Source organism: Oncorhynchus masou, chromosome 32 (assembly GCF_036934945.1).
Source record: "Oncorhynchus masou masou isolate Uvic2021 chromosome 32, UVic_Omas_1.1, whole genome shotgun sequence".
In the NCBI taxonomy this organism is placed as follows: domain Eukaryota; kingdom Metazoa; phylum Chordata; class Actinopteri; order Salmoniformes; family Salmonidae; genus Oncorhynchus; species Oncorhynchus masou.
In genome coordinates, this window is record NC_088243.1 from 70,129,413 (window position 1) to 70,142,583 (window position 13,171).

At 44.4% G+C, this 13,171-nt stretch overlaps 1 protein-coding gene across 1 annotated transcript in view; it reads left to right on the plus strand.

Moving 5' to 3' along the window:
- The window catches only part of LOC135526537 (transmembrane protein 255A-like), a 30,328-nt gene that overhangs the window by 435 nt on the left and 16,722 nt on the right, over window positions 1-13,171 (plus strand). The window contains exons 2-3 of the mRNA XM_064955006.1: window positions 3,212-3,354; window positions 5,315-5,377. Of these exons, the coding sequence (XP_064811078.1) occupies window positions 3,212-3,354; window positions 5,315-5,377 (206 nt within the window). The remainder of the gene's footprint in view (window positions 1-3,211; window positions 3,355-5,314; window positions 5,378-13,171) is intronic.

Genomic DNA, 13,171 nt, shown 5'->3' on the forward strand with positions numbered 1-13,171 from the left:
TGAAGAAAGGTACAATTTGTCACATTGTCAGGATAAATAGATAGAATGTAATACTAACTATGTGGGAATTAAATGTGTTTGACACGAGCAGAGCAGTTCTTGATTAATATGGGAAAGCCGCTGGTTTACATTAGATAGATACAGTATATTTCTGTTCTTTTTGCTCGGGCCACTGCAGGTGCAGCCATGCAGCATTAGATACAGCGATGATGTATTTGTTACTTTGCCAACAACATTCACACACCCACGGCACGTTACATTGTATTTGTGTTTCTTACAAAGTAGTTCTATAAGATGTTATTACCATGCAATTATTCATTAATTACATGGTTACAACAACACGTGCACCTGATTCGACATCAGACAATTTGAGCGTTTAGGACACGTATTAATTTTTTGTCGAAATTTAGTTCTTTAAATAGTCTTGTCATGTTCAATTCTCTAACAATATAGCATTCTAAATACCCCAAATCATGTTGTTAAAGACAAAATAATACTAGATAAAGCCAGTATTATCAAAAATGTATGCTACCGTGAATCGTCACATTGAATCGATAATGTTAATAATGAGAAACAAATTATCAATGTCTAGATGATAATATATTTTAACTACACATGCATGCATTTTGAATGGAATGGAGCAAGGGGAACGACAGGGTTAGTTTAATCAAGGCTTTAGATTCCTTGGTTTATTACACAGCTAACTATAATACACTCCTATTGATATTGCCCTATCAGTTGAAGAGGAGTGTATTATGACTTACACAGGAATACTACTGTCAAAAACTATATTAGTACAATCCCAAAAAAGTGGTATATTGAGGGTATATACAGGTATATTGAGGGTATCTAGAGGTATATTGAGGCGATATAGAAGTTTGTTGAGGGTATATATAGGTACACTACATTACCAAAAGTATGTGGATACCTGCTCAACAAACATCTCATTCCAAAATCATGGGCATTAACATGGAGTTGGTCGCCCCTTTGCTGCGATAACAGCCTCCACACTTCTGGGAAAGCTTTCCACTAGATGTTGGAACATTGCCTCTGGGAGTTTCTTCCATTCAGTCACAAGAGCATTAGTGAGGTCGGGCACTGCTGTTGGGCTTTTAGGCCTGGCTTGTAGTCGCTTTCCAATTCATTCCCAAGGTGTTAGGTGGAGTTGAGGTCAGGGCTCTGTCCGTCCCCTCGCCCCGAACCAGGGACGCTCCGCACACGTCAACATTCACCCTCGAAGCATCGTTACCCATCGCTCCACAAAAGCCACGGCTCTTGCAGAGCAAGGGGAACCACTACTTCAAGGTCTCAGAGCAAGTGACGTCACCGATTGAAACGCCACTAGTGCGCACCACCGCTAACTAGCTAGCCATTTCACATCGGCTTAACAAAGGGCATTGTCATGCTGAAACAGGAAAGGGCCTTCCTCAAACTGCCACTAAGTTGGAAGCACAGAATCATCTAGAATGTATTGTATGCTGTAGCATTAATATTTCCCTTCACTGGAACTAAGGGGCCTAGCCCGTACCATGAAAAACAGTGTCAGACCATCATTGCTCTACCACCAAACTTTACAGTTGACACTGCATTCGGGGCAGGTAGCGTTCTCCTGGCATCCGCCAAACCCAGATTAGTCCGTCGGACTACCAGATGGTGCGACTCCAGGTAACGCGTTTCCACTGCTTCAGAGTCCAATGGCGGCAAGCTTTAAACCACTCCAGCCGACCCTTGGTATTGCTCATGGTGGTCTTAGGCTTGTGTGCGGCTGCTCGGCCATTGAACCCCATTTCATGAAGCTCCCGACGAACAGTTCATGTGCTGACGTTGCTTCCAGAGGCAGTTTGGAACTCGATAGTGAATGTTGCCACCGAGGACAGACGATTTTTACGTGCTATGCACTTCAGCACTCGGCGGTCCCGTTCCACGAGCTTGTGTGGCCTACCACTTCGCAGCTGAGCTGTTGTTGCTCCTAGACGTTTCCACTTCACAATAACAGCACTTACAGTTGACTGGGGTAGCGCTAGCAGGGCAGAAAATTGACAAACTGACTTGTTGAAAAGGTGGCATCTAATGACGGTGCCACATTGAAAGTCACTGAGCTCTTCAGTAAAGCCATTCTACTGCCAATGTTTGTCTATGGAGATTGCATGTTTGTGTACTCGATTTATACATCTGTCAGCAACGGGTGTGGCTGAAATAGCCGAATCAACTAATTTGAAAGGTTGTCCATATAGTTTTGTATATATAGTGTGTATTGAGGGTATATATAGGTATAGTGAGGGTATATACAGGTATATTGGCGGTATATACAGATATATTGATGGTATATAGAGGTATATTGACAGTGTATACAAGTATATTGAGGGTATATAGAGGTATATTGAAGGTATATACAGGTATATTGTGGTTATATAGAGGTGTATATACAGGTATATTGAGGGTATATACAGGTACAGTGCATTCGGAAAGTATTAAGACCCCTTGTATTTTTCCACATTTTTTTATATTACAGCCTTATTCTAAAAGTGATTAAATTAAAACATTATCTCATCAATGACTCCAAATTGGGTTCAGGTGCATCCTGTTTCCATTGATCATCCTTGAGATGTTTCTACAACTTGATTGGATACCACCTGTGGTAAATTCAATTGATTGGACATGATTTGGAAAGACACACACCTGTCTATACAAGGTCCCACATTTGACAGTAAGAGCAAAAACAAAGTAATGAGGTCGAAGGAATTGTCCATAGAGCTCCGAGATAGGATTGTGTCAAGGCACAGATCTGGGGAAGGGTACTGATTATTATTGTTAATTGGAATTTTTTTAGGTGGTGCTTTGTTTGTAAATTATGTCTGAGTGTTGGAGAGTGCCCCTGGCGATCCAGAAATAAATAAAAAAGAAAACTGTGCCGTCTGGTTTGCTTAATATAAGGAATTTGAAATGATTTATACTTTTACTTTTGATACTTAAGTATAGTTTAGCATTTACATTTACTTTTGATACTTAAGTATATTTAAAACCAAATACTTTTAGACTTTTAGTAGTAATTTACGAGGTGACTTTCACTTTTACATGAGTCATTTTGTATTAAGGTATCTTTACTTTTACTCAAGTATGACAATTAGGTACTTTTTCCACCACTGTGGTATATACAGGTATATTGAGGGTATATACAGGTATATTGACTAAAGCTGTGTTTGTCTTCCAGGATCATTCAAACAGAGGAAACGGAAGTCCATCATGGTCACTATGATGTTGCTCATTGTGTCTGTACTCATCCTTATCTTTGGACTGGCAGCCACCACCAGGACACAGAACATCACAGTCGGTGGCTACTACCCTGGAGTCATTGTAAGTAGAAGTCTAACATCTTACTGTCTTAGCGATATGTCATACCTCAACGAGAAGAGGGTAACACTATAATGCATCACAAGACTTGTCATGAGTATATGACCCTCTTGTAATGGCTTATCATCCTCTCGTTCCTGACTAAATACCAGCCATTTTGAGAAAGTTGAAATGTTGTTACACAGAGAAAAATAACATATTAAAAGCTGGATTCTTATAATACATTTTACTTTTATACATGCTTATACATGCTCCTATAATAGCATTATTATTGTTATTATTATAATAATAATTAGTTATAAACAAGAAATTCAGTCACAGATTTACTATTCTACTCTATTCTATACCATTGTATTCTATTATACTCTATTCTGTTCTACTCTATTCTTTTCTACTCTAAAGCGCGTTATGCCTGCAGACTTTAATTAACTTTAAATGTTTCTGAAAAGAGTATACCATCCAGGGTAATATGCTCTGGCTGATGTAAGCTCTCTTTTAGCTGCTTTGGAGTGATAATTTGAGTGATAATTTATGATGGTCTCTCAGAGGGTGGCATTTCCCCCCACATTCATTATTTAGCATGTTTGTCATTAGAGGATGAAACATGTACTCATCATCCATAAATTGGCTTCAGAATCCCCATCTATACAACCCTCAGCATTCTGCCTCAGTTGAAAGCAACAGTGGTGGTCCTATAGAGCTTATACTAATATATTGTAAGCCTTATTCTAAGCCATTATAAAGACTCATACATGCTTTTAACAAGTTCTAAAGAAGAAGCTTCCTAACAGTAAAAATAAATGTCCTTCGTTCTATTCTATTCAGTGTGGATTATCAAGGCACAAGGCGAGACCCAGATGCAGACACAGGAGGCAGATAGTTAAGAGTCTTTGATATTTATTGACAATTCAAAAGGGGTAGGCAAGAGAATGGTCGTGGACAGGCAAAAGGTCAAAACCAGTTCAGAGTCCAGGAGGTACAGAGTGGCAGGTGGGCTCGAGGTCAGGGCAGGCAGACTGGTCAGGCAGGCGGGTATGAAGTCCAGAAAACAGGCAAGGGTCAAAACCGGGAGGACTAGCAAAAGAGAAAGCAGGAGCACGGGGAAAACACACTGGTTGACTTGAAAAACGTACAAGACGATCTGGCACAGAGAGACAGGAATAACAGGATAAATACACTGGGAAAAATAAGCGACACCTGGAGGGGGTGGAGGCAAACACAAGAAACAGGTCAGAGCGTGACAGTGGATGTTGATTAGGCTGTCTACAAGAAGAAATCAACTATGGTCATTCTTCTGAAGAAATACCAGTGAATCAAATTTCAGATACAATAATAAGCCAGATATTTAAGAACAGCATTGGCTAGGATAGATCAAGATAAATGTTATTGTGAACTTGTGTGAATAGAGCTGAGACTGGCTGTACTTTCACCACATGTATCTTACTGAGTGATCAATGTCACAATCATAGATATGGGCCCTGTTCGAATACTTCAGAAATGTATCCTTCCTTACCTTCCTACCAGTGATGTTGTGGTAAAAAATAGGTGGGTAAACGCTGATCACCGATTGTGGTGAAAAAAGTAACGCACCCTATACTTTCAATGCCTTTTTCAGCAAAAGGTGGGTAAACTGTTACAGACCTGTGATTACTTCCATGAAGTAATCACAGATCTGAATTTGTTTGATTGATGAAAGTAAGAAGGTGGTGATCTTGGACACTTATGCAATCATTTATAGATTTTTACTTGCCTCAAGGAAACAAGGAAGGGAGGATGCATTTGTATAGTATTTGAACTTGGCCATTTTATTATTTCTGGGGAAAGATCATTTGGGTGAACCGAATGGAAGGGCCATTTCCTGATCCTGAGGGACTCAGTGTTGTGTTGTATTTGCTGATTCAAATGGATTTCCTATTTATTCCAGTTCCACTGGCGCCCTATCAACAGTCTGCTCTTTTTTCAGCTGGGCTTTGGCTCCTTTCTGGGAATCATCGGAGCCCATCTGATAGAAAACAAGAGGCAGATGGTAAGAGGAATTATATTACGCCTGCACTTCCGTATCAGTTTCTATGCCACGGCTCTATATCTCTCTCTGCAGACATACACCACCAACAACCCAATCCAATTCTTTAAGCCTCATTCACTTGACATATACTACATCCAAATTGCGGTCTTCATGTGGCATGGGCACACAACCACAGCTACCTTCTCTAGCAGAATGACACAGTTGGCTCACGGGGGTTTTAGCGTGGCTATCAGAAAATAGCTCCTAGCGCTTCTTGTGAGATGCACCCAGAAATAGACATGTGTAAGAGGAGGAGGACAGATGTCCACGCAGGAATGTACAGAAGGAACTGCAGATGAAGGGTGTTGCCAGGGGCATAGCCACTCTCCATAGCTCCCAAAATAAATAATGAGTGTGTAGCATGACAGCCTTAACGCACAGAAACTACAGGGGGGCTGGATGAGGAGCATATAGCAGTAAACAACTTACATCCAAAGCACCCTAGTGCATTCCTCCCACATAATACAGTGGAGCTGTTGCCACCCTAGTGCATTCCTCCCACATAATACAGTGGAGTTGTTGCCACCCTAGTGCATTCCTCCCACATAATACAGTGGAGCTGTTGCCACCCTAGTGCATTCCTCCCACATAATACAGTGGAGCTGTTGCCACCCTAGTTTATTCCTCCCACATAATACAGTGGAGCTGTTGCCACCCTAGTGCATTCCTCCCACATAATACAGTGGAGCTGTTGCCACCCTAGTGCATTCTTCCCACATAATACAGTGGAGCTGTTGCCACCCTAGTGCATTCCTCCCACATAATACAGTGGAGCTGTTGCCACCCTAGTGCATTCCTCCCACATAATACAGTGGAGCTGTTGCCACCCTAGTGCATTCCTCCCACATAATACAGTGGAGCTGTTGCCACCCTAGTGCATTCCTCCCACATAATACAGTGGAGCTGTTGCCACCCTAGTGCATTCCTCCCACATAATACAGTGGAGCTGTTGCCACCCAAGTGCATTCCTCCCACATAATACAGTGGAGCTGTTGCCACCCTAGTGCATTCCTCCCACATAATACAGTGGAGCTGTTGCCACCCTAGTGCATTCCTCCCACATAATACAGTGGAGCTGTTGCCACCCTAGTGCATTCCTCCCACATAATACAGTGGAGCTGTTGCCACCCTAGTGCATTGCTCCCACATAATACAGTGGAGCTGTTGCCACCCTAGTGCATTGCTCCCACATAATACAGTGGAGCTGTTGCCACCCAAGTGCATTCCTCCCACATAATACAGTGGACAACATATGGATATATCCGGCACCATCCACACATGTATACATGATGTCAAAATGTGGAAATATTGTTGTTGTTGATGTTGCCAAACATAGATGGAATATATTCCCATGAAATGAATCTTGGCTCAGACCCAAGTCCCTACAGTTGCTGGTTTCTTTTGAATGTGTGGTGTCCCTGGCTACTGCTTCCTTCCTCTCCTCTCCTCCCAGGGAGGGCAGTAGAGTGTTGTAGAAAGGGTGGGGTGATGTGTCATTGAATACATGCTGTCTTTCTTTGAGCAGTGAAAGGACTTGAGGGTGAGGGTAGCGGTGCCTGAAAAGAGTTGGGCACTGTGCCACGTGGGGCGGGCACCGCAGGACCGAGGTGACAGTCAGAGCACTCTATCACAGTTGTCCTGTGCCCACCCCCAATATACACCCCCACCCCCTCTCCTCACCGGGAACATTCATACTCACGCACCCAATGTTGCATTCTCAGTGACTTGGTTTACACGTGTCCTCACACACTCACACAGTGGGGCAAAAAAGTATTTAGTCAGCCACCAATTGTGCAAGTTCTCCCACTTAAAAATATGAGAGAGGCCTGTAATTTTCAGCATAGGTACACTTCAACTATGACAGACAAAATTAGAAGAAAAAAATCCAGAAAATCACATTGTAGGATTTTTAAGTAATTAATTTGCAAATTATGGTGGAAAATAATACTGTAGTAGACAATATTGTAGTAGATAATACTGTAGTAGATAATACTGTAGTAGATAATATTGTAGTAGATAATACATCATGTAGTAGATAATACATCATGTAGTAGATAATGCTGTTATAGATGATACATAATGTAGATAATACATCATGTAGTAGATAATACATCATGTAGTAGATAATGCTGTTATAGATGATACATAATGTAGATAATACTGTAGTAGATAATATTGTAGTAGATAATACATTATGTAGTAGATAATACATAATGCAGTAGATGATACATAATGTAGTAGATAATACTGTAGTAGATAATACATAATGTAGTAGATAATATTGTAGTAGATAATACATAATGTAGTAGATAATACATAATGTAGTAGATAATACATGCTGTAGTAGATAATACATACTGTAGTAGATAATGCATAATGTAATAAATAATACATACTGTAGTAGATAGTAGATAATGTAGTAGATAATGCATGATGAAGTAGATGATAGATAATGTAGTAGATAATGCACGATGTAGTAGATAATAATGTAGTAAATAATACATCATGTAATAGACAATACTGTAGTAGATAATGCATAATGTAATAATAATACATACTGTAGTAGATCATTCATAATGTAGTAGATAATACATAATGTAGTAGATGATGCATAATGTAATAAATAATACATACTGTAGTAGATAGTCGATAATGTAGTAGATAATGCACGATGTAGTAGATAATAATGTAGTAGATAATACATCATGTAATAGATAATACTGTAGTAGATAATGCATAATGTAATAAATAATACATACTGTAGTAGATCATTCATAATGTAGTAGATGATGCATGATGTAGTAGATAATAATGTAGTAGATAATACATCATGTAGTAGATAATACATCATGTAGTGGATAATACATCATGTAGTGGATAATACATCATGTAGTGGATAGTACATCATGTGTCACGTTCTTTCAAAATCGAACCCAGAAGCAGACCAGGACAAGGAGAGTAGGAAGAAGGTGAGTATTTATTTACAAGTGAATATGAATGGGTAGATATATCCAGGTGGCATAGCGGGCAGCGGTGGTGAGTTGATGGGAGTAAATAGGTGGATCCAATGGGGTAGCGGAATTCTCCGACGACCAGGCGGGAATGGGGTAAATGATCCGGGTGAGTAACTGAAGACAGAACAAACGGAGGTAAGTTTAAGGCAAGCAATACGTAAAAAACAACAAAACAAATTCTAACTTGAGGCTGATACTATGGCACGACATACTGTTCATGGCTAACGATCCGGCAGGGAATGGATGGCAGTTCCGGGCTTATGAAGAGGAGAGATGATGATCAGGACCAGGTGTGCAGATAGCTGATGGGATACAGGTGCGGGTAATCAGAACTCCCAACTGGCTACATTGCCCGGCAACCAGACAGGGTGCGTTCCAGGACGCCGGAAAAAACACTCCAGGACAGAACACAGGCAAAAAACAGACTCAGGAAACGGGATTCGTAACAGTACCCCCCTCCGACGAACGCCACCGGACGGACTACCCGGAGCGCCAGGGTGGAGGCGGTAAAAGTCACGAAGCAGGTCATCGTCAAGGATCTGACGCCAAGGAATCCAACTCCTCTCCTCAGGACCATATCCTTCCCAATCCACTAAATACTGGAACCCTCGACCCCGCCGTCTGGAGTCCATGATGCGGCGCACCGTGTAGACAGGACCACCTCCGATCATCAGAGGAGGAGGAGGACGAGGAGGAGGGGGCAACAGAGGACTGAGGAGAACCGGCTTGAGGCAGGAGACATGAAAGGTGGGATGTACTCTTAGTGTAGCAGGCAACTTGAGTCGGACCACAACAGGATTAATGATTTTCTCCACTACAAACGGACCAATGAACTTCGGTGACAGTTTCCTCGAATCAGTCCGTAGAGGAAGATCCCGTGTAGCCAACCAAACCCTATCTCCGACGGTATAAGCGGGGGCAGGAATATGGCGACGATTTGCCTGGATCTGATACCGGTCAGAAACCTTAAGGAGGGCCTCCCTGGCCCGATGCCAGGTGCGGTGGCAACGACAAATATGGGTCTGGACAGAAGGAACCGAGAGATCCCGCTCCTGAGAAGGAAACAAGGGAGGTTGGTAACCGTACAGGCACTGGAAGGGAGACATCCCAGTGGCAGATGAAGGGAGAGTATTATGAGCATACTCGACCCAGGGTAATTGAGAGGACCAAGAGGTGGGATCAGAGGAAACAAGACAGCGCAGCGTGGACTCCATCTTCTGGTTGGCTCTCTCCGCCTGACCATTAGATTGGGGGTGAAATCCAGATGTGAGACTGACTGTAGCTCCAATGGCCAAACAGAAGGATTTCCAGACAGCAGAGGTAAACTGAGGACCACGGTCAGAAACAATGTCACAGGGCAACCCGTGGACCCTGAACACCTCCCTAACCAGGATCTCGGACGTCTCAGTGGCAGAAGGCAGCTTGGAGAGGGGAACAAAGTGGGCAAACTTGCTGAATCTATCCACAATGGTCAGAATAACCGTGTTACCAACAGAAGAGGGCAACCCCGTGACAAAATCCAGGGCCAGATGCGACCAAGGTCGCCGGGGAATAGGTAGGGGGTGAAGAAGCCCAGAGCTGGCCCGATTGGTACTCTTATTCTGCGCACAAACAGGACAAGCGGCAACAAACCTCCGGGTATCTTCTCCCATGGCAGGCCACCAAAATCGTCTGCGTAGTAGCGCCATAGTTCGAGCAACACCAGAGTGACAAGCTATCTTGCTGGCGTGGGACCACTGAAGGACAGCAGAACGAACCGACTCAGGCACGAACAACCGACCGGGTGGACCGTTACCGGGCCCGGGCTGTGTCCGAAGAGCCGCCATCACCTCCTCCTCAATCCTCCATGTAACGGCTCCCACGACAACGTTCTGGGGAAGAATCGTCTCAGTCTTGACCCCACTCTCCTCCGTCTTGGAGAACATCCGGGACAGGGCGTCTGCCTGCCCGTTCTTCGACCCAGGTCGGAACGTCAGGGAAAAATTGAAGTGTCCAAAAAACAAAGCACACCGGGCCTGACGGGAGTTGAGACGTTTAGCCGATTGCACGTAAGCCAGATTCTTGTGGTCAGTCCAGACCACAAACGGTTGCTCCGCTCCCTCCAACCAGTGACGCCACTCCTCCAAGGCAAGCTTCACAGCGAGAAGCTCCCGGTTACCCACATCGTAGTTTCTTTCAGCTGGAGAAAGACAACAAGAGTAGAAGGCGCAGGGATGGAGTTTACCGTCAGTGGAGCTACGCTGGGACGGGATGGCGCCCACCCCCACATCAGACGCAACCACCTCCACAACGAACTGACGGGAAGTGTCAGGTTGAGAGAGAATCGGGGTGTTGGTGAATCGGCTCTTCAAATCTAGAAATGCTCGGTCTGCCTCAGGAGACCAGCAGAACATTCTGGTGCAAGACGTCAGTACAGTTAAAGGGGCGGCCACCCGGCTGTAATCACAGATAAACCTCAGATAAAAATCCGCAAACCCCAGGAATCTCTGGAGCTGCAATCTCGTACCGGGCTGGACCCAATCCCGAACCGCCCGAACCTTCTCTTGGTCCATCTTGATCTCTCCGCTGGAGATGATGTACCCGAGGAAGGACGTCGTGTGGGCGTGAAAATCACACTTCTCAGCCTTCACGAACAGACGGTTCTCCAATAACTGCTGCAGGACCTGCTTGACATGCTGAACGTGGCTAGAAAGCTCATTCGAGAAGATGAGGATATCATCCAGGTAAACGAACACAAAAATACCAATCATATCTCTCAGAACGTCATTCACCATACTTTGGAACACAGCAGGAGCGTTGGTCAGTCCAAACGGCATCACCTGGTACTCAAAATGTCCCATCGGAGTATTGAACCCAGTCAACCACTCGTCCCCCTCTTTGATCCGAACCAAATGATAAGCATTACATAAATCAAGCTTCGTAAAAAACGTAGCACCCTGTAAAGAATCGAAAGCCGAGCTCATCAAGGGCAGGGGATACTTGTTCTTGACCGTAATATCATTCAAACCCCAATAATCAATACACGGTCGAAGAGAGCCATCCTTCTTGCTCACAAAAAAAATCCTGCTCCCAGAGGTGATGACGAGATTCGGATGAGACCTGCAGCTAGAGACTCCTTGATGTAGGTCTCCAAGGCCTCACGTTCAGATCGAGAGATACTGTATAACCGTCCCTTGGGAAAGGCAGCTCCAGGAAACAGATTAATCGCACAGTCATAAGGTCGGTGGGGAGGAAGGGACAGAGCCTTCTGTTTACTGAATACTTCACCCAACTCGTGATATGTTTCTGGAACCATGGACAAATCAGGAGGAGCAGAGTCACTGACCTGACTGGAAACGGCAGGAGAACAGGCAGTCCTAAGGCAGTTAGCATGACAATCAATGCTCCAACTAGTTATCTTACCCGTCACCCAAACAAACGAGGGATTGTGTTCCTTCAGCCAGGGGTAACCAAGAACCAGAGGAACATGGGGCGAGGACAGAATGAAGAAGGAGATAAACTCTGAATGATTCCCCGACAACAACATCTTAACCGGTTCAGTCCTCATAGTGATCCGTGCCAGACTACTGCCGTTCAGAGTGGTTGCTTCAATGGCTTCCGGCAATTGCTCCTTGGAAAGCCCCAGCTGTTCCACCAAGTCGGCATCAATAAAGCTGCCATCGGCACCTGAATCGATAAAAGCGTTCATCTCTAAGCTCTGATCCTTATTCATAAGGGTCGCAGGAAAACGGGGTCTGACAGGATCTTTGAGAGGTTGAAACTGGCTCGCTAAAATTCCTCCCAAAACTAGCGAGCCGGGCAGTTTAACGGGCGCTGTGGACAAGCGGAGATGTAATGTCCCGAGCTACCACAGTACAAACAGCTGTTGGTCTCACGTCTACGTTGGCGCTCCTCCTTAGTTAGCCCGTGTCGCCCCACTTGCATTGGTTCAGGATCTGGTGGCAAGACCCCTCCACTAATCCCATGTGGGGAATAACGATCAATACGTTCTGTTTCACTTCCTGAACCAAATGGTAACTGAGTTGCTGATTGATTGGATGGGCCCCACTGCTTCTCCCTCCTTCTCTCTCGGACTCTATTATCTACCCGAATAGATAAAGTGACCAAGCTGTCTAGGTCACTAGGCTCTGGATAGGATATCAGCTCGTCCTTGAGTTGCTCCGACAACCCCTGGTAAAAAGCTGCTTGTAGTGACTCCTCATTCCAACCACTCTCCACAGACAATGTCCTGAACTCGATCATAAAGTCTGCCACACTGCGAGCTCCTTGGCGAAGAGTGAACAAACGTTTAGCTGCGTCCTTACCTCGGACTGGATGGTCAAAAAGCTTTCTCATCTCTCCCGTGAACTCCTGGTATGAAGCCATGCAGGTCTCCTGTCGTTCCCAAATGGCTGAAGCCCATTCCAGAGCTCTTCCACGCAGCAGTTCAATAACAAAGGCTATCCTAGCCTTGTCAGTGGCGTAAGAATGGGGCTGCAGATCAAACACTAACCCACACTGCATAAGAAACGAATGGCATCTTCCCAAATCCCCTTTATATTTATCAGGCGTCGGTACCTTGGGTTCACGGAAGGAAACCGCACCAGACACGGCAGGTGAGATGGGTGAAACAGGTGGTGAATGAATCGCCGGCAAACTGAGCTGATCCTGGATTTGTGTCAAGCTAGCAGATAAGTTCTGGATTGAACCCGCTATCTCCTGTAGCGCCGTCTTGTGTTGTCCCAATGTCTTCCCCTGCTGG